At 44.2% G+C, this 21173-nt stretch overlaps 1 protein-coding gene across 4 annotated transcripts in view; it reads left to right on the forward strand.

The window, feature by feature from the left end:
• Positions 1 to 240: 240 nt before the first annotated feature.
• Positions 241 to 21173, forward strand: part of Ppp2r1b (protein phosphatase 2 scaffold subunit Abeta) — a 34173-nt gene continuing 13240 nt past the window's right edge. The window contains exons 1-14 of one of the 4 annotated variants that reach the window (XM_031345117.1): positions 241 to 457; positions 1202 to 1292; positions 1820 to 1920; positions 4648 to 4880; positions 5475 to 5622; positions 9162 to 9317; positions 9757 to 9871; positions 10219 to 10289; positions 10551 to 10685; positions 12766 to 12939; positions 15433 to 15493; positions 19462 to 19616; positions 20104 to 20246; positions 20619 to 20710. In XM_031345117.1, coding sequence (XP_031200977.1) covers positions 269 to 457; positions 1202 to 1292; positions 1820 to 1920; positions 4648 to 4880; positions 5475 to 5622; positions 9162 to 9317; positions 9757 to 9871; positions 10219 to 10289; positions 10551 to 10685; positions 12766 to 12939; positions 15433 to 15493; positions 19462 to 19616; positions 20104 to 20246; positions 20619 to 20710 — 1864 coding nt within the window. In that variant the 5' untranslated portion in view covers positions 241 to 268. The remainder of the gene's footprint in view (positions 458 to 1201; positions 1293 to 1819; positions 1921 to 4647; positions 4881 to 5474; positions 5623 to 9161; positions 9318 to 9756; positions 9872 to 10218; positions 10290 to 10550; positions 10686 to 12765; positions 12940 to 15432; positions 15494 to 19461; positions 19617 to 20103; positions 20247 to 20618; positions 20711 to 21173) is intronic. The other 3 variants (XM_031345116.1, XM_031345119.1, XM_031345118.1) reach the window with 3 other exon arrangements.

Consider the following 21173-nt stretch of genomic DNA (forward strand, 5'->3'; position numbering starts at 1 on the left):
CCGCACCCTTCACTAAGGCCCTTCTCCTTCAGAGCACAGCAAGCAGACGATGAATCCCTGCCCTTGTTTCTTTCGGCTGGGGAAAGGATGCAGGGGTTCCATTGGTTTTTTCAGCCCGCCCTTCTTCTGGGGTTCAGACCTCCAGTTCCAGCAATGGGGGTCAGGCCGGAGACTGCAGGCGCAGGGAAAAAACTTGACTCCATCAGTTCCTCAGAGCAGGCGGACTGGATTTAGCCCCTCCTGCTTGTGTGTGGGGCGTGGCCTGGGCATGGGGCGTGGCCTGTGTGCAGAGCGTGACCTGGGCGCGGGGCCTTCGGCGGCAACCAGCCAGAGGAGAAAGAACATGGCGGGCGCAGCAGGGCCAGGATCCGGTCCGGGGGCAGCGGGCGGAGATGGAGACGATTCGCTCTACCCGATCGCGGTTTTAATCGACGAGCTCCGAAATGAGGACGTGCAGGTACTAGGCTGGGCTGAGGAGCCGAGGCGAGGGCGGAAGCGTACGTGGTAGGGAAGCGGGAAGGCTGGCTCAGCCGCGGGGGCGACCCCGAGGTGGCAGAGTTGTCAGCCCCAGGACGGGTCGGGACGGAGGCGTGGGGCGGCGGGTCCGCGGTGGTCCGCCTCAGCTCCGGGTCCCCTCCCCTGACTCTCTGGGGTGGTGGCGTCCATATGCTCCCGGCAGTGGGCGGGGAACCGGTTCGCGCCTCTGGTGGACGAGCGCAGGCGGGTTGCGGCGCCGCCAGACCCGAGGAGCGACCCCGGGCCGGGCTTCCTGTGAAGTGGTGCGGAGTGTCTGTGGGCAAGCAAACTAGCTCGGCTGGTTGGGTGGAAAGAGCGCCGCGGCTGATTAACCCAGACGAGTGGTGCATCAGTTGTGATGGAACTTTTCCCTGAAAAGGGAGGAGTTGTGCTTAACCGTTTCACCTGCTTCCTTCCGTCCAGAGTTCTCTCTTTTCAGAATCTCTCACTGTCCGCGTGTTTTCATTCATTCATTTCTTCCCCGGCCCTTCAGTGTTCTCCCTAGGATAGATAGCTTCTTGCTAATGACGTGTTAAACGGTCCTTGAAATTTCCTAGGATTAAGATCTAAGTGAAAGGTTCATTTATCCTCGTATACTGTGTTCCAGGATCTCACCTATTTGCTTCTTTGACCTGAATTGCAATCATCTCTTTGCTTTGTTCTTCCTCCAACTTTATTTTTAAAGCTCCGTCTCAACAGTATTAAGAAGTTATCAACTATTGCTCTAGCACTCGGAGTAGAAAGGACTCGAACGGAACTGCTGCCTTTCCTAACAGGTATGTGTCCCTTGAAAGAAATGCACTCCATTTTCCATTGGCTTTCAAACTTTTTTTTTTAAAGTTTGTTACCTAGAATAGGCAGGTGCCTTCTTCAAGGTGTATAGAAATGCTACATACAGCCAGACATACTCAAACATAAGCCGTGTAGCTAATGGGAAGGTAATTGATGTGAAATATGAATTTCCTTTTAAATGATTTATGTGCATTGGTGTTTTGCCTGCTTGTATGACTGTGTAAAAGTGTCAGATCCTCTGGAACTGGAGTTCTAGACAGTTGTGAGCTGCCAAGTGGGTGCTGGGCATTGAACCCTGTCTCTCTAGAAGAGCAGCCAGTGCTCTTAACCACTGAGCCATCTCTCCAGCTCCAGGATATGAATTTCTTAATAATTCTGTGAACATTCAGGAAGACTTCTGATTTAGAGAGGGAGGAAAATGCTTTTAGGATTATAGTTGCAACAAGTCTATGAATGCCAGCCCAGTGGCACTTGCATCTAATGGGGTAACCAACTGTTGTTTTTTTTCCAGATACTATTTATGATGAAGATGAGGTGCTGTTAGCTCTTGCCGAGCAGCTGGGAAATTTCACTGGTTTGGTGGGAGGTCCTGACTTTGCCCACTGTCTGCTGGTGAGTACTCATCCTTCCAGAACTTTTTGTAGGATCAACAATGCCTTTATTAACTGGTGGTAGCCACATTGCAGCATTTTATGCAGCCTTTTTATGGGCAGATGATAATAACATGGTTGAGTGAATAATGTAGACACTTTAATAATAAGACTCGAATCTTGTCAGCTGAATGTAAGAGCTTGTTTCTGCCTCTGTAGACTTATTAGTTCAGAGATGAGGAGGGAAAGAACTTGATTTGGTTTCCCCCTTTTCTTTTGTTTGTATTTTTTGAGACAAGGTCTTGTTATGTCACTTTGGTTGACTTGGAAGTCTATATAGAACAGGCTAGCTTTGAACTCATAGAGATCCTCCTGCCTCTGCCTCCAGAGTGCAGAGATTAAAGGTATGCACCACTATGCAGATGAATTAGGCCTTAAAGGATGACTAGAAACTGACCAGCTGGACAAGGCAGGGCTGTCTGTTTAGGGATTTAAGCATTGTGTATTCAATGCTGGCTTCCATGGTTCCTAGCTCTACCTTGATGGTTCTGTAGAACTCTAGACATAGATGGATAATGGGTAAGTGGAGATTTGTAGAAATCAACAGATTTCTTTGCAGGTTGTCATTTTCCCCTCAAAATATGCCTCTTTTTGAGTCATATCACTGGCTACCTAGCTATACAAGGCTAACCTAGAACATAGCTTGGGTTTTAGTAGTGCTAGAGGTTGGAGCCTGGGCCTTTGCATGCTAGGCGAGTGTCCTTCACTGAGCTACAGCGCAGCAGCAGAAGGCCTTCTTTCATCTTCTTCCCACTTCACGTCTAAGCTATTAGTCTTGTAGACTTTGCATCTATCCCAAATCAGCCTTACAAGTGCATTCATGTGCTAAACACTTGTCCCTAGCTAGTAGCATTGCTGTGGGGCTTCTGTCCTTGGACTTTTGTTTCCTTGCAGTAAGGCAGAGAAACTCTTCTGCCATACTGTATTACTGCGATGTTGTGTTAAGACTCATGGGGCCGGGCAACCATGAAATGAACCCTTGAAACTAAACCAGCATAAATCCTTTGTTTCTGTTAGCTATTTGGGTTCACAGCAATGAAGAACTCATTATATATACACATGTTCCTCTTGATAACTTCATTCCATGCACATTGGTCTTTTTGTTCCTTATAAGCCCAGACCATTGTTGTGTTAAGACCTTGGCTATGTGCCAGGCAGTGGTGGCATACGCCTTTAATCCCAGCACTTGGGGAGGCAGAGGCAGGTGGGTTTCTGAGTTCGAGGCCAGCCTGGTCTACAGAGTGAGTTCCAGGACAGCCAGGACTATACAGAGAAACCCAGTCTTGGAAAAAAAAAAAAAGGCGTTGGCTGTAGGTGTTATCTCCAGAGAGATGCTATTTAGAGTTTTCTATAGTGGAGTCCGTGTAAGTCAGACAACTCCATTTTGTATCCGAGAGGCCTTTCCTGTCACAACTACCCCTTTCCTGTCACCCTGTTCTAATTTGACATCTCCCCCATTAGAATGTAGGCTCCCTTAGAGCAAGGCATCCTGTGTGCTCATTCCTTCTAGATCCTTAGTATTACAGCACAACAGTAGTCATCGACAGAATTCAAGTTTCATAGGTTTGCAACTGTGAAGCTTTTTGGGTTCAAAGCTGCTAGAGTATAAAAAACTCGGGCTATTGAGCAGAAGCAGTCATCTGGGCTCAGAAAAGGACACTGGAAAATAGGCAGAATTCAATTGAAGGGACAACTCCTAAGACATTTCCCGGAGTTTGGCCATCTCCTGTGGTAGTACTAGAGTATGTCACAGTAGGCAGGGGACAGATCATGAAAGACTGACTAGTAAGAAGCTGTCTTTCAGTGGACCTTTGACCCACCCTCTAGGAAAGCACAAGCTCTACCTTGAGCGGCACACTTCTCTTGGAGTCCTGATCCTCTGTCTTGGTCAGTCTGCCATGGAGTTTTGGTCTAATCTCACAGCTTTAGCTTATACCGAGTCACCTGGGATCAAATACAAATTTAGAAAGGTGTCTAGAGAGGTTCAGGGAAGCAGCCTGTTTCTGCTGTCCACCAGGCTGCTTCACTTCAGGTTCCTGATGGGCCAGACCTTGAACCTCTTGTCTTTTATGTCTCTGGATCTGCAAGATCACCCCCATCTCTGCATTTGTTTTTGACTGTTCTTTGACTCATGGAAAGATTCTGCATATATTTGGGGGAAAAATGGTGTTATAGTCAGCTTTTTATTGCTTTGGCAGATTGGTGCTCTTGAGCTCTCCTGGACAGGATTGCTTATTCCAAGAATGGTAGATGGTGCGGGAAAGGGCATGGACTCTGTAGCCTGACAAGAAATGATCATGCACTTGTGGCACCCACAGTGGGCCATAGTTTTAGACTTGTTCCTAAGGAAATAGCACATTCCTTTCTCAGTGTGGCTGCATATCATTTAAACGCCCCCTCCAAATAATAGTAATTCTGTGTCAAGTCTCTTCCACAGTGTCATTTGTAGACACCATCTGGGAATTGCCATCTGGGACATTCGATCTTGGCTTTTCTACAGAGGCTGAGTCTTCAGGTTGGCCACCCCATATGTTATCTCTGTGTGAACTGAAAGGAACCATTTGGTATGATGTAGTTAACATTCTGGTTCCATGTACCGTTTCCCCTTCAGTCACATAAAAGGTGACAATCTGTGTCTAACCTGATTTAATAAGTTGTCATCTCTGGTTTTCCCTTTTGATCTTTGCAGCCTCCTTTGGAAAGTTTGGCTACGGTGGAGGAGACTGTTGTTCGAGACAAGGCTGTGGAGTCCCTGAGGCAGATCTCCCAGGAACACACTCCTGTTGCCCTTGAAGCTCATTTTGTACCTCTGGTGAAGCGCTTGGCAAGTGGGGATTGGTTCACATCTCGCACATCTGCATGTGGTTTGTTCAGCGTTTGCTATCCCCGAGCTTCAAATGCTGTCAAAGCAGAAATTCGACAGTAAGACAGTAGTCTTTAGTGTTTGGGTTTACCCAGTGCTCCGTTTTCAACAGTGCTCCATACAAGGCTAGCGGGGTTGGTGACACTTTTCCATGTAGCTACATATACTGATGGCTTATTTTGTTCGTGTGTGCGCGTTTCTATGTGTGTGGGGGCGTGTGTATGCGTGTGTGCATGCATGTGTGTATGTGTATATTTCATGTGGCAGTCTCTGGTGTTGATCCTCAGGTACCTTCCTTCTTTCTTTGAGACAAGGTTTCTCATTGGCCTTGAATTCACTTCATAGGCTAGCCTACCTGGCCTGCATACTTTGAGGGTTCTGCCTGCCTCTGCCTCCCATATTGCCCCTCTGGGGTTATAGGCACGGCCACTGTGCTTAGCCCTGTAAGTAGGCCCTGGGGAGGATGAGTGGGCTTCATGCCTGGGAGGCAGGGACTTTCCTGATTAAGCTGTTTTTACAGTCCTTTGTTTACCACTGTGAGTAGAAACCTAGTCCTTGATGTTTATAAAAGAGGGACTCTAAAAGGCTCTGTGTTGCACTTGGTGCATGCTTACCCACATGTTTGACAGGAAGTACCTTGTTTTATGCTGCAGGCACTTCCGTTCTCTCTGCTCGGATGATACACCGATGGTGCGACGTGCTGCTGCTTCCAAATTGGGTGAATTTGCAAAAGTTTTGGAGTTAGACAGTGTGAAAACTGAAATTGTTCCACTGTTCACGAATTTGGCTTCAGATGAACAGGTAACTGGAGACCTTTGATGCTAATGTAGGGTCGTTTTACAACATTAGTACTCAGTTCTGACCTGGTGTTTCTTTCCTAACTAGGCCCTACTTTTCTTTGTGTTAAGAGGAAGAGTTGGAGATGAATTGGGTTCCATAACTAGGAAGCCAGGGCTGTGTTGGGGCCAGGTGTCTTGCAGAATTGTGGGCTGTATTATGTATGGAGATGTATTACGTATGGAGATGAAGCATCTCCTGGAATTCTGATGCTGTTAATTTCTGCACTAGAGTTTGGTTGTACTACACACAATGGCAATCTTAAATCCAAGGGTCTGGGTTTCCTTGGTGTAGAAATGATAAAAATCGGGAACTCCTAAATTACTTAGTACAGTTGTTTGTTTCTCAGTACAGAGAGTGGGGATGGTTCTAGGATCATGTAGGGGTGCTTATCTTAGAGTTTAGTTCCCATATGTAAAATGGTATGGTACTTGCCACTGCTTGAACACATCCTCCTGTGTACTTACTCTAAGTCACCTTTAGATAACTTGCAATGCCTAATTCAATGTAAACCAGGGTTGGAGAGAAGGCTTAACCTTTAAAGGTGATAGCTGCCTATGCCTGAGGACCCAGAACCCATGTAGAAGACTGGATGTAGTGGTACTCCTCTGTAATCTAGCATTCCTATGGTGAGGTGGGAGGCAGAAATAGGAGAATTACCCTGAGACTCATGGGCCACCTGGCATGGGGTGCACAGGGCAGTAGCCCCAGAAACAAGGGAGACCCTGATTCAGTAAGGTAGAAGGCAAAAAACAAACCTGAAAGTTGCCCTCTGATCTCCTCCACAGAGGTACTGTGGTGTACATGACCCACACTCTCTCACATAAACACAGTGGATAAATAAAAGCAAAACAAACTATAGTGTAAATGATCTCTAAATAGTTTTACTATTTTTTTCTAAGGAATAGTGACAAGAAAATGTTTGTGTGTATTTAGTAGAGATTAGAAAATACTTCCCAAATATTTGTAATCCACAGTTGGAATACGTTGATGTTGGGGAGCCACAGACATGACTATCTCACAGCCTGTTTTCAGTGGCTACATGTATTATGGAATTGAGTTCTCCTAAGAGCCCATGACACAGATACTCAAGGAAATGGAAGCCTAGCTAGTTTTTGAGGCTTGTTCAAGGCTATATTTAGCTAGTTGAGTGTACATAGGCTCTAGCCACAAGTTTCTAAGTTTTATGATTTGAACATTGGCACTAATGTTGCTGAGCATGAAGATGCCACACGTACATGGTGGGTTCTTTGTGTTGGAATAAGCAGGCGTAGAATCCTTATTTAGAATTTAACTAGTTATATTTCACATGACATAATTTGACATTTTCTTTTGTCTTCTATGCTTCCTGTTTGCAGATTTTTTTGATGAAGGCCAGGCAGGAAATATTTTAGGCTTTGAGGGTCATATAGTTCCTGTAAAACTCCACTCCCGTGGTCCAGAAGCAGCCAGAGTATGGGAACCAATGGGCATGAAACTCACCCATGTCCTAGGTGGGAGCTGGCTATGAGCATTTGGTGCTCAAAAAATATTCAATGCTTCGTTAAGAAATATAACCATACTGTGCTCCCTCTGACTATCTATAGAAGACCTGCTCACGACTTACTTATGAACAGAAACATTTATTAAATACCTACATAGAATACCTTTATTTGTAAGGAACTGTTCTAGTGTTAAGTGCTGTGTTAAAGGCAGACAGGGACTCTGCTGTCATGGAACTTATATTTTAATGGAGAAAAACAAACATGATAAAAATTAGGCATAAATGTTATACAAATAAATGTAACATAGAACACTGGCTGCTAGTCAGTGCAGAACTCTGAAGAAGTGACAGGCAGGCGAGAGACAATGTTGTTGGTAAAGAAAGGATATGGGCTAGAAAAACCAACATTGGAACCTGGTGGTTGAAAGAGTCCAATGAAGACAGGAGTGGAAAAGGAAGGGTGGGAGCAGGTCATTAGTCAGGGAAGACTTTGCAGTTTTGATTTTCTACTCTAGGTTCAGTGAGGCTCTATGTAGATCTGGAGGAGAGATGTGGCACATAATTTACATTTCTGAAAGGTCATTCTGGCTTGTGTGTGGAAACAAACTTGTAGGAGGGATAAGAATAGAAAGAGAAGGCCAGGTAGGTGACATTGATAGGAACCAGGCAAATGATGAGTGTGCTTTGTTGTGTGTGTGTGTTCTATTGTATTACATATGCAAGAATTTTTTGTCCCATTTTTTCCTTTGGTGGTCATAGGATTATATGTCTAAAGTTTCTCTTTATCTGATTTTCCTAAGTCTGAAGACAAAACTCCTACTGTCTAAATGAGTTTTAACTTTGTGTTTCTACTTACTTGAAAGACATTCAAGTGTCCCACTTGACATTTAGCAACTTTATATACAGACAGCAAGTTAGCTCCCTGCCATTCCAAATCCCTACTGCTGTGTTTTACTAGGCTTGGTTATCTCAGTTTGAGTTTCAGCACTTGAGCCTGACTTTGTTATTTATTGGGCTGTCACTCTCTCCCTCACTCTGTGTTGTCCCTTACTGCTCCATCTCATGTTTTCCAGTGATGAGCTTGAAGAGATTTCAAGGTGATTTCCCTTGTCCTTTAAATTCTTCAAATATGTTGTTAAGTATTTATGCAAGGATAATTTTTCAACTCCTTATAATAAGGCTTTGAATATAGCATAATTTAAAAAGTAATTAGTCTTTATCAGATGTGGGTAAAGTGTTTGCCTGATTTCAATGCTCAGAACCTATGGAAAGGTGGAAGAGGAAATCTGACTCAAGGCTGTTGTCTTCTGACCCCACACATTATTTAAATAACAAATAACATTTAGCACATCTTTTTTTATCTTAATAAAAACTTGGTGCTGTAGTCAAGATAATTAAATGGCATTTAAACAAAATGCCATTTGTGGTTTTTTACATGCCAATCTAGGCAAAGGAAGAAGTTATTAGCCATTTGAAGACATAAAGCCATACCATCATATATGGTAGTTGTCTTAATTAGGGTTGCTGTTGCTACAATGAAACAACCATGACCAAAAAGCAAGTTGGGGAGGAAAGGGTTTATTTGGCTAATACTTCTGCATTGTGGTTCATCATTGAAGGAAGCTAGAACAGGAGCTCAAACAGGGCAGGAACCTGAGAGGAGCTGGGGCAGAGGCCATGGAGGAGAGCTTGCTTCCTACATGGCTTACTCATCTTGCTTTCTTATAGAACCCAGGACGACCTGCCCAGGGATGGCACTCTCCACGATGGGCTTGCCCTTCTCCCATGAATCATTAATTAAGAAGATGCCCTATAGGCTTGTGAACAGCCTGATGTTGCAGAGGCATCTTGTGAGGCTCCCTCCTCACAGTGACTGTAGCTTATGTCATACCAACAAATTAGCCAGCACAGTGGCTTTTCTCTCCCCTGCTTTCTGAAGTAGTACTTGTGGCAGCAGTCTCACACCACACTCAGTGTACCCTGTTCCAACAAACAACAAATGAAATGTTTTTCTCTTTAGGATTCTGTGCGCCTGCTAGCTGTGGAAGCCTGTGTCAGTATTGCCCAGTTACTGTCTCAGGATGACCTGGAAGTCTTGGTAATGCCTACACTTCGGCAAGCAGCAGAAGATAAATCTTGGCGGGTTCGATATATGGTGGCTGACAAATTTTCAGAGGTAAAATACATTGGCATTTCAAGTATTAAAAACCTCAAATGCGGGGGCTGGAGAGGTGGCTCAGCAGTTAAGAGCACTGACTGCTCTTCCGAAGGTCCTGAGTTCAAATCCCAGCAACCACATGGTGGCTCACAACCACCCGTAATGAGATCTGACGCCCTCTTCTGATGTGTCTGAAGTCAGCTATGGTGTACTTATGAATAATAATAAATAAATCTTTAAAAAAAACAAACAAAAAAACACTAAAACGCATTTACCCCACAGGTTGTCTATTGGCCACAGCTTACAAATTCTGCTGAATGGTTGTGAATTTAAAAAAAAAGTGAGAGAGCCTGTTTAATCTTTCCATTTTGGTTACAGTATGCTTTTGATGACTGTACTGTTTTTTGTTTTTGCTATTTTGTTAGTATACATTAAACCTGTATAAATTGTTTTCTAGCTCCAGAAAGCGGTGGGCCCTAAAATTGCACTCAGTGACCTTATCCCCGCCTTCCAGAGCCTCCTCAGAGACTGTGAAGCTGAAGTCCGAGCAGCCGCTGCCCACAAAGTAAGAGGTGAGACTGCCTATGGAGTCCTTTGACTTTGGTGGTGTCAGCTATAGTTTGGTTTGGTGTTTTGCTAAAATAGGACCCAAAATGTCTAAACCACTGTGATGCATTTGTCCTGTTAGGAAGTTTGGCATAGTGTTAATCTATAATTGCTGCAGACAGATGACAACAACATGGGGAAAGTGGCACCGTCCACAAAGCTCCTGTCCCACAGTTTAAGCTGTGCGCTAAGGAAGAGGCTTATTGTCCTCCACACCTTAATTGCTTAGACGGATTTAACTTGGCCTGCTGGGAAGATTTGGGTAATTGTCTTTGACTCCTTGACAGCATTGCATTTCCTGTTTCTGTTTCAGAGCTTTGTGAGAACCTGCCCCTGGAAGGTAGAGAGACTGTAATTATGAATCAAATCCTGCCCTATATAAAGGTGAATGTGACTTCATTTTATTTTGTTTACTCTACCTATGAAGCTCTTAGCATCTAAAGAAGGAAGAGGCATAAATGAATCAAGTACATAACTTTTGTGAAGATATTTGTAGCTGATTTGTGCACGTTGTACTTGTAAAGCTGTGGTGTAGTCTGTTACCACAGACAGCTGGGTCAGCCGCTCTGCTGACGAGTGTTGCTGTGGACTCCTTGGGAGATGGTGTGGAGGCTTTTGTTGTCTTTAATTTTTATTCTGTTTTAGGAATTAGTATCTGATACCAACCAACATGTCAAGTCAGCTCTAGCTTCTGTAATTATGGGATTATCTACAGTTTTGGGCAAAGAGAACACAATTGAACATCTTCTCCCTCTATTTTTAGCTCAATTAAAGGATGAGGTGAGTCGAGTATGAATCCTTTTGCTTTGATGTAATTGATTTGATATGATTTTGTTTCTTTTCTTTGTTTTGGGTTTTTTTTTTTTTTGGTATTTTCGAGACAGGGTTTCTCTGAATAGCTCTGGCTGTCCTGGAACTCACTCTGTAGACCAGGCTGGCCTCAAACTCAGAAATTCACCTGCCTCTGCCTCCCAAGTGCTGGGATCAAAGGCATGCACCACCACCGCCCAGCTGTTTTGGGTTTTTTGAGACAGGGTTTTTTTGTGTAGCCCTGCCTGCCCTGGCACTTGCCGCCTTGTAGACCAGACTGGCCTTAAACTTAGAGAGCCACCTGCCTCTCTCTGTTTCTTAAGTGCTGAGACTAAAGGAACTGTAAAGCTTTGGTTTGGTGATTTTACTAAAGTAGGACCCAAAGTGTAAAGATGGGGGAAAAATCATAGTTTAGGTATTAGGTATTTGACAATACAGGGTTATAGGATTCCCCAAAAATGGGCACAAGGACTAATTAAAAACAAATCCAATTGGATGTGGTGGAACACGCCTTTAATCCCAGCACTTTGAAGGCAGAGGCAGGTGGATCTCTTAAGTTCAAGGCCAGTCTGGTCTATAGATCAAGTTCCAGGAGAGCCAGGGTTACCCAGAGAAACATTGTCTCTAAAACCAAAATCAACCAAACAACCAAACGAGGGGTGGTGTAGTTAACAGCACTAGTTATTTCTTGGTTTGGTTCCTAGCACCCACATGGAAGCTCACAGCTGTCACTCTAGTTCCAGGGGTTCTGATGCCTCTTCTGGCCACTGCAGGCACCAGGTACACACATAGTGCATAAACATATGTTCATGCAAAACAGTCAGGAAATAAATGTTATATTATAGTCACTGATTCCTTATATTTAAAGTTCATATATTTGCTTAAACAGTACCTTTTTATTTAAGTTTAAAATGTAGTTTCAGATATTAACCTTTAGTGGCTGGAGATTTGGGTCAGCAGTTAACAGGCCTGTTGCTTATAGAAGACCAGAGCTCCATCTCTGGTGGCCATGTTGATTGGCCCACAACTGTGTAACTCCAGCCCCAGAGCATCCAACTCCCTAGCTGACCTTTATGGGCTCATGGGCTCACACAAGCACGTGTATACTTTACACAGACAATATGTACATACAGATGAAAAATGTAACAATTAGTATCAGGTGTGGGCTGAGAGCTTTGGATACGCCACTAACTGCGATTACCACAGCTGGCTTCGGGCTTGATTCCTCCCAGGTGTAGAGGAAGGAAAGCACAGGGAATAAGATGTTTGATATCTCCCAACAGTGGCAGGGCTAAGCTTGAGTACAGAGAACTGGATTCTAGGGTCTGGGCTCTTAACCATCTCATAGATATTGAAGTCTAAAAAACTTTATTATTATGTGAGAGAGTGTGCATTCTGTGTACATACAGAGCTCAGAGGCTGTCTCTGGAGTCCACTCTCCATCCACTTTTATATGAGTTCTGGGGATTGAATCCTGGTTGCTAGGCAAGCCCCTCTATCTGTTGAGCCATCTTGCCTGCCAATTTGTTAATTGATTTTTAAATTAGTGTACAATCTCTTGTAGATTGTACAGGCTTTTTACTGACATGGTGGTTAAGATCAGTGCCTTGGATTACCTGTGTACTTAGCATTAATGATTTCCTTCTGCCTGTAGCTTTTCTGCTCACTTCTGGTCGTTGAGTCCAGGGCTTTGTGCAGGCTAAACAAATGCCTTTACCACTCAGCCACACCGCAGCTTACCCCCACCTTTTAAAACCTGAGCCACAGTACTTACTTACTCTTTGTTTGTTTTTGTTTTTTTCAAGACAGGGTCTGTCTGTGTAGCCCTGGCTGTCCTGGAACTCACACTGTAGACGAGGCTGGCCTCAAACTCAGAAAGCCGACTGCCTCTGCTGCCCAAGTGCTGGGATTAAAGGTGTGGGCCACCACCCACCTCAGTACTTTTTAATTTGAAATTCTATTTAACACTTTTTATTTTCTCATGCCAGAAGAGTACTGGGCAAAAAGAGTTAATTTTCACATGTACTCTTTGGGGCTTGTGTGTTTATAGTGTCCAGAAGTTCGTTTAAATATCATCTCCAATTTGGATTGTGTAAATGAAGTGATTGGAATTCGTCAGCTCTCTCAGTCTCTCCTTCCTGCCATAGTGGAGCTGGCTGAAGATGCGAAGTGGAGGGTCCGCCTGGCTATCATCGAGTACATGCCTCTGCTGGCTGGCCAGCTGGTGAGTGCTTGCGCTTTGTCATGGTTTTAGGGTGGCTTTTTTTTTTTTAGTGGTTCATTATGGCCTAACAGGAGGGTGGTCCAGAAACACATTCACTTTGCTGCCTCCTCATGATAAAGGGGTAGAATATACTTCTGTAATAGCAATGTTGTATTATTTAAAACCTATATAATTTAAGGACTGGTATATGGAAGTGAAAATACAGTTTCAGGATAAGTCATTTTGGCTTTTTGTTTGACTCTGTCCTAAGCAAAATGAATTTAGGAGCATTTTTTTTTTTTTGCATCCTGATGAAAAGTTGAGGATCCCCTATACAGGGCTTATAATGTGCTGTTCTGGATAAAGTTTTCACACTGTCTGCTATTCTTTGGGTTTCATTATTAGTTTTATTCTAATAGATATGACTAATTAAAGTGTCAAAGCTGACTTTACTGCCACACCTTTCTCTTTTTTCTCTGTAGTTGAAGACAAGGGCAAGCTTGATAGCCTCAGCCCTGTGGTAGCTTTTAAATAGTTAACCGTGTGGTGTGGTTCCTGGCGGCTTCATAGTGCTTGCTATTAACTAGACACATGGCATTTCCTATTCGGATGATGGAAGACCTGAGTGATTGATTCTCAGTGCTCTTGTATCAGTTTGCTGCTGACATTTCTGTACTTTGCCTCCACCCCCAGGGCCCCACCCAAAGGCACATTTCCACTCCTTTCGGGTCACAGCACACAGGCTCATATTTTCTTGTCCACAGCACCATCTTACTGATTTTGATGGCTTATGAGTGTGTGTCTTGTAGGTGGCCACGGCATTGTGGCCAGATTTCTGATTTGATTGATTTATCAAATCAGAAATTCTCAAAATGAAGGGCAAAGATCCTAACTTATCCGTGTGTCAAGTGGCATCATCTTATCATGCTTCTTTACCATCCATTCCAAATGGAGGGGGTCATTTTCTGTTGGCTTAGTCATCTTGTGTCACTGTCTGGAGTGGAAAGCAGTGGTGGCTCATGATGGGTTTGCTAGGCCGAAGCAGCTCTGTGAAAGGAGGAGGATTGCATTTACCATTTCTTTGAATCTTACCCCACCAGACCTGGAAAGTCTCCAGGGCTGCCAGCAGTATACAGAACAGTGTGGAAAGAAGACAGACAGCATCTTGGCTGCTTTACACCTTTCTGGCCGGGGCAGCATCCCTCAGTCAGAACACTGGCCGGGGCAGCATCCCTTAGTCAGAACACTGGCCGGGGCAGCATCTGTCAGTCGTAGACACTGTATCTTTCTTGAGATTTTTAAGATTTTACTTCTATTTAAGATTTACTTATTTGTGTGTGTGTAGATGTGTGTGTGTGTGGATGTGGATGGGAATGTTTTTCTTGTAAATGTATGTGAAGCATATACATACCTCGTACCTGTGGGGAGGCCAGAAGAATCCTCTAGAAATGGAGTTACAGACAGTTGTGAGCTGCCATGTAGATGCTGGGAACCAAAACTAGGCTGTCTGTAAGAGCCTCAAATGTTCTGAATGGCTGAGCCATCTCTCTTGCCTCAGTAGGTGTATTCTTAATTTTTCTTTTTGTGTAAACTTTTGGTCAAATTATAAAATTTTCTCAGGACTTTCATAGGCCTGATGAGTGAATACAGAATTAACCCACAGACTGTCTGAGGCCTTCACAGGGAAATCCTCAGCCTGGATAAAATAGGAGTCTGAGAGCTGATGCTGTGGGTGAAGTGCCTGCCAGGAGTGGTCATGGCAAGGTGATGCCGCCCTGTGTAAAGCACAGAACCCTTGTTATTGGTCTTTATTTAAATACATTGTCACTGGTCAGGAATGTCTCAGACTTGAACCCGAAGAATATGCATAATGGCCTCAGAAGGAAGCCACCAGGAAAGTGCATCCTGGGTTTGCCTGTGTGGTCTGTATGTCCTACGGCGAGAGGTCTCTGGGTTTGTTCCCAGCGTGTGTGGGCTGACCAGCAGGCTGGAGAGCCAGGCTCCGACTCTCACTTCTACCTTTTGCCCTGCACACTGGTGCCTGCTCTTCTCTCTGCTGCCTTCTGTCATGCCCTAGAAACACGGTCTTCTGTTGGTGATCTCTGGTGTCACTTGCGTTGTGCTCAAGGACTTGTTAACTAAAAAGGAGAGATGAGATGAGGGGCTTCACCAAGCCCCTCAGCAGCTATTTTCCTGGGTACTTCGCTTTCCCCTGGTGTCTGGATTTGCTCTTCAGACTTCCTCCTGTGCTGTGCCTACCTTTGTTCTGCTCAGCCCTGTGTGTTTGGGTTCAGTCCCATCTTCTGACAGCTAGGTCCTCGTCACTCGCTCCCTTGGTTTCCCTTTCTGTGATAGTGTTTGTAATTCTGTGCTACTGTTTTTATGGTTCTTTTATGATTTAGCTTGTGTGCAAGTGTGCCTTTAGCTTTTAGGTAATTATTGTGTAGTGTAAATAGAACATCTTGTCCTAACTTTGGAAATGTTTACTAATAGAATCTTCTTCTATATCCATAGGGTGTGGAGTTTTTTGACGAAAAACTGAATTCTTTGTGTATGGCCTGGCTTGTGGATCATGGTGAGTAGACAAGTGAAAAGCAGATACTATGGGGAGTTCAGGTTTCCACGTGTTTGTGATATTCACACATGGCTGTTTACAGAGGAATCCTGTGGGATACACTCTTTGCTTTGACAATGTAATGCCAAGAAAGGTTGGTTAAGTTCCACTGGCTTTCCCTGACTACATAAACATTTTACTTACTTAATTTGGGACAGGGTCTCACTGTGTAGTTCTGGCTGGCCTTCTGGCTGGTCTCCTGGGTGTTGGGTTAAAGGCAGGCTCAACCTGACTACAGAGCTGACATTTGTACTTTCGGTTATTTTCTGTTCTAAATGTATTTTCTGTGCTGAGTAACTCTGTCCTCTTCTACCTCCTGCTGCCTTTGAGCTTCAGACTCTTAGATGTACATTTTCTCCAGAGCCAGGGCTTGCAGCTGACCTGCTGCCGTTGGCATCCTTAGTAACTGTAGCCAGGCTGACAGATTGCAAAGGCTTGGGTGGAAAGAATTGGCTATTTGGGTGTTCTGAGAAGAAGTGCAAAAGTACAGTAGGAATTGGGGGTATTGCTGTACCTTGGGACAAAGCCAGGGTCTCAGTGTTAGAAAAGGAGAGCTTATTGTTTATTCTTTGCCTGCTGCTGGTGTGCTGGCGAATGTGAGCTCAGGCCGGTTCAGATTGGACAGGAATGAGCAGGTGCCTTTCTGGTGATGCCTCAGGCCATGTGTGCTTACACATCTTTTTCTCCCTGGCAGCTGATGGTGGGTGGGGCCCTCTGTGCCAGGTCCTAGCCTTAGCAGCTTCAGTCCCAGGGAGGGCCTTCAATTCTCATGTGATAGGATGTCTTATGGACTCTGGGTCCATGTTTTGGTGGGTGTGATAAGCATCCTGTTGTGGTTCCAGTATGCTGTGTATGTATGTATTGCTTGAGTGTGCTATGTATATATGTATTGCTTGCATTTATCTTTGGGTACTTGTGGCTAGGTAGTAGGAAAAGAATAAGAATATCTGCTTACACTTGTAGGTGGTTTTGTTAAAAGCTCATTTTGTATCATATGCCTAAGAGTATAAAAGGAAGTTTGTGAAGCTGTGTATGACAGTGTGTTAGGGCATATGTATGGATCCATCTGTGCTTTTAAATGACAGTGTAGACTTCTTTAGTCCTATTTTCTCAAGAGTTAAGTTTTTTGTTTTGTTTTGTTTTGGGTTTTTGTTTTTCAAGATAGGGTTTCTCTGTGTAGCCCTGGTTGTCCTAGAACTCACTCTGTAGACCAGGCTGGCCTTGAACTCAGAAATCTGTCTGCCTCTGCCTCTTAAGTGCTGGGATTAAAGGTGTGCACCATGACTGCCTGGCAAGAGTTAAGTTTTTAATGATCATTTATAAAAAAAAGAAAAAACTTGGCAAATCATAGAAAAGCATCTTTAATTTTTGTATTTTTAAATTATGTGTAAGTATGTGTATCTGCATGTGAGTTTGCGCTTGTGCTTATCGGTACTCTTAGAGGCCAAAGAGGGCATCAGATCCTGATTGGGAGTTGGAATTGTTGTTGTGAGCCTTCTGGCTTAGGTACTGGGAACTGAAATCTAGTCTTCTGCAAGAGCAGTATGTATTTTCTTAACCACTGAGGCATCTCCCCATCCAAGAAATTAACCAAGTTTACTTTGGGCAGGTGTTCTTGTCAGTGTTCAGAGACCTTTATATTACTTCCCCTGAAAGCAGTTAAGGATTAAGACAGGTCTTTTTTTGTCTTTCAAATATGGAAGGACTTTTAAGGTTCCAATATTTCACAAGTTGAGAAATGACAGCTGTTCTGTGTAGGTGGTGGCTCTATGCGACCTAAGCATCCTGCCTCCTCCCAGCTTGGGAGTTAGCAGGGTGGAGTTCATGGACGGCAGCAGCAACAACACATAAGCAGGGGCTGCAGGATCCCTGATGCACTGGGTGGCTGGCAGCTGAGAGCGTCCCTTCACCATGGGCTTCCGTCCAGCTTTTGTATTAGGTTAGATTTTTATAATTTGAAGAAGAGTGATGTTTTTGCACTGTAAGTGGTACACAGTGAGTGGTGAGCAGGTTTCTTGGGAAACATCCCCTCACCCCTCCCTGCCATGAAGGTGCTGTAAGAGCAGTGTGAGTGGTCTGGAGAAGCTGTGGGGCGGGCATGAAGGCTGGGTTTCTGTCCCTAGGCAGTGTGACAAGAAGGCAGGGCTCAGTGAGGGAAAGTTCCAGTTTCAAGGTTCCTAAGTGGTGAGTACCTCATTAATTTATCTTTGTAGGACAAAGATAAGTATCCAGGCAAAGTTAGTGAGAATTGATAGAATTAGATATATAAAGAAACCTTTCAGATCAGCCTAACCTTAAAGGGAAAGACAGACACACAGACAAAACAAGGAGTGAGAACTCAGGAAAGGCTTGCATTCCTCTGAGAACAGAAGTGAGAGGTGCCAGGGACATAGTAGGCATCTGGCCAAGTAGAGTTCAGTGCAGTTGAGGTCTTGGTCACGGCTCAGTCTCTGGTTACTTTGGTAGTGGAACCTTGCCACATGGCATTGTAGTAAGAATAATCATTAAAAACCAGTAGCTAGGAGCAAAACACAGGTGCCGCCGTTAGCTCCCCTTTACTTTTTAGTGTGTGTGTGTGTGTGTGTGTGTGTGTGTGTGTGCGCATACCTATGTGAGTGGTCTGTCTTCCTATATGTCTACAGGATAGAAGAGGGTATCAGATCCCATTATAGATGTTTGTGAGCAACTGTGTGGTTGCTGAGAATTGAACCCAGGACCTGTAGAAGAGCAGCCAGTGCTCTTAACCGCTAAGCCATCTCTCCAGCTCCATTAGCTCTCCTTTAAAGGAAGAATTGGGGAGAGGTCAGGAGCACAGATTATACATGTGACAAGAAAGAGCCTATGTGTGTGGGGTAAGGCACTTCTGGGCATCCTGGTGTGTTTCTCTGTAGACTGAAGTCTGAGCATGGGCTGCGCAAGTAGAGCTCCTTGTCTCTGGTCTGTGATTTCCCCTGTTCTTAGTCTTTAGAGCAGGATTTGAGTTGGGAAAAGGTAGCTAACTTTTATCTCTCTGGAAGCTTGCATGAATTGCCAAGGATTGAGGCCTTGGCTTTTGGGGGGTTTGTGCTTGCCAGGTGAGAGAAGAAGGAAACAGTGACCTGTTCCCCTTGATTTGTTATCCAAGTCCAAGTTTTGAGTCTTACGGAGTCTGAAGTGAAGGGGCACCAGACCTTTCTGTGTTCAGGGCTGCACAGAACAACTAATTTTGAGGGTATAATAACTCAGACTTCATGGTTTAGTTTTATGATGTCTTTGATAAGTTATTTTGAATGGGATTATTATGTGCTAGTGCAGGCACATTTATCAGCTTGTCTTAATTAACACAAGCATTTGCAGCTGTGTAGGTAACAGTGGTGGCCAGTGTAGGATTTCCTCAGAATCCCTCTCAGCCGCTCTCTGATGCCACTTGAGTAATCTCGCTCAACTCATTTGATGTTTTCGAGGCCTGTTTGTGTTAGAAATGCTCTATGCTCAAGGCTGTCTCTCAAATCTCAGGGTTTGGCTCTTTCCCTTGTGCCCTCACTCTCCTTGCTGTACCCTGAGCTCCCGTCCCTCTGCAGGTCCCACATATCCTCTCCAGTCTCGAAGGCCGTGCACCTCTCTCCTCCCAGAGTCCCTTCTTTCCACTCAGCCTTTCCTGTCTAGTACTGTATATGAATATGATGATTGTTCCTCTGCCATGTCACTCTCTGAGTGCCTAGTTTTCATTCTCTGATGGAGTATTTGGTTTTTGAGGGAGAGTATCTCTGGATTTGCTAATTGATGATGCATAGACCAAGCCCCTCACATTCTTTTCCTTGGTGGACACAGACATTTTAGAATTGTTAATAGCTGGGCTTCAGTGTTTATTTTGGGTCTGCATGCTGTGGGTGAAGTAGGTGGTGTGTAAAGCAAGCATCCTAAAGATGTTCTCCTGGCCTTGCCTGCAGTCTATGCCATTCGAGAAGCGGCCACCAACAACCTCATGAAGCTAGTCCAGAAGTTCGGTACAGAGTGGGCCCAGAACACCATCGTCCCTAAAGTGCTGGTAATGGCAAATGACCCTAACTACTTGCACAGAATGACCACTTTATTCTGCATTAATGTAAGTATTACATGGTGTTACTGCTAAGCTCTGGCACTTTTTTGTTTTTGTATTTTTGATTACTCATATTCTAAGTTTCTGTGTGAGCTATCTTATGTTTCTTATACTGGTCAATTTGAATAATTAGAGAAAACATTGATTTAAAATTTCGGAGCTGGAGAGATGGCTCAGTGGACAGGAGTAGCTCCTGTCACAGGTGGTTCAGGGATCTCAGCCTGTGGTGAGAACTGGCAGACTGGCTATCCCCACAGTCACACTGTCGCGAGATGAAACTAAGGATTTAAAAGTTTTAGTATTTTAAAAGTTGCAGTTTGCTGTATGTTTTGGCAGAGATCTTCCATCTTTTGAGCCACTTCATGATCCTTAGATGATCAAGTAGGAAACATTTTTCTACCGTCATTACCTTCCCTTTAAATATTAGTTTGTTTCTCTAGATTTGAGATGTTTTAAGAAAGTTTTAAATGTGCCATCTTATTTATTTTTCTAGGCACTGTCTGAAGCCTGTGGTAAGGAAATAACCACTAAGCAAATGTTGCCCATTGTGTTGAAAATGGCAGGAGACCAGGTAGCAAATGTCCGCTTCAATGTGGCAAAGTCACTGCAAAAAATTGGACCAATTCTAGATACCAAGTAAGACTTCAGTGTCTCTGTTGGTTTGAAAGTATAACTTCATGGTGGGGAGTAACCTCTAAAGTAAGTCTAGGATTCCTTTCTTTACCTAGAATCCGGGCTTATTCAGAGAAAAGAATTCAGTCTTGAGACTGTCCGGTTTGACTTTTACACTTAAGCTCTGGGTGTGTGTAGATCACTGCCCCAAAACTAATTTCACCAAGAACTTCTGTAGAAATTATTTGATATCTTGTCATGTTTGTCAGTATTTAAAGGTAATTTCATTTTAAATATAAAACTTGCTATAGATCAAACCCCAAGTTTGATTGCAGACTGTATCACATTGCTCTCTGCCCGCCCAGCCGCCTTTTCACAGTGACTTTTGAATTTCAGCGCCTTGCAGGGGGAAGTGAAGCCGGTGCTGCAGAAATTAGGTCAGGATGAAGACATGGATGTCAAATATTTTGCACAGGAAGCTATAAGTGGTATGCATTGGGTTTTGTGCTAGGCTCTGGTTGCTGGGGTGCTTGTCTCTACAATGTGAGTTGGGGGGCAGGGGAGTAGTGTGCTGAGCATGATGGGAGATGGGGTGGCAAGCGCCTGTCATGCTGGGCCTGTTTGGTTAGGTTAGGAATTTCTTGGCCTCGCTGGGCCTGGTAGCACACACTTGTAATCCCAGGACTTGGGAGACTGAGGCAGGAGGATCTCAGAATAGAGGAAGGAGCCTGGGCTACACTGTGAGACTCTATCTAAAATAAAGAAATGTTGGCCCACTGTTCTCTTGAGTGAGCAGGCCATGTTCTCAGTTCTCTGTGTAGGATGCTGATTGTTTCTGGCAAGAACAGTTTAGTTTGGACTTGAGTAAGTCTTTAATTTCCAGTTAGCATGACTGATTAAAGCAGCAGGTTGCAGGGCCATAGCAGGATCTCAGACTCATGCTTTGCCATT

This window comes from Mastomys coucha, unplaced genomic scaffold, assembly GCF_008632895.1.
Source record: "Mastomys coucha isolate ucsf_1 unplaced genomic scaffold, UCSF_Mcou_1 pScaffold23, whole genome shotgun sequence".
Lineage (NCBI taxonomy): Eukaryota > Metazoa > Chordata > Mammalia > Rodentia > Muridae > Mastomys > Mastomys coucha.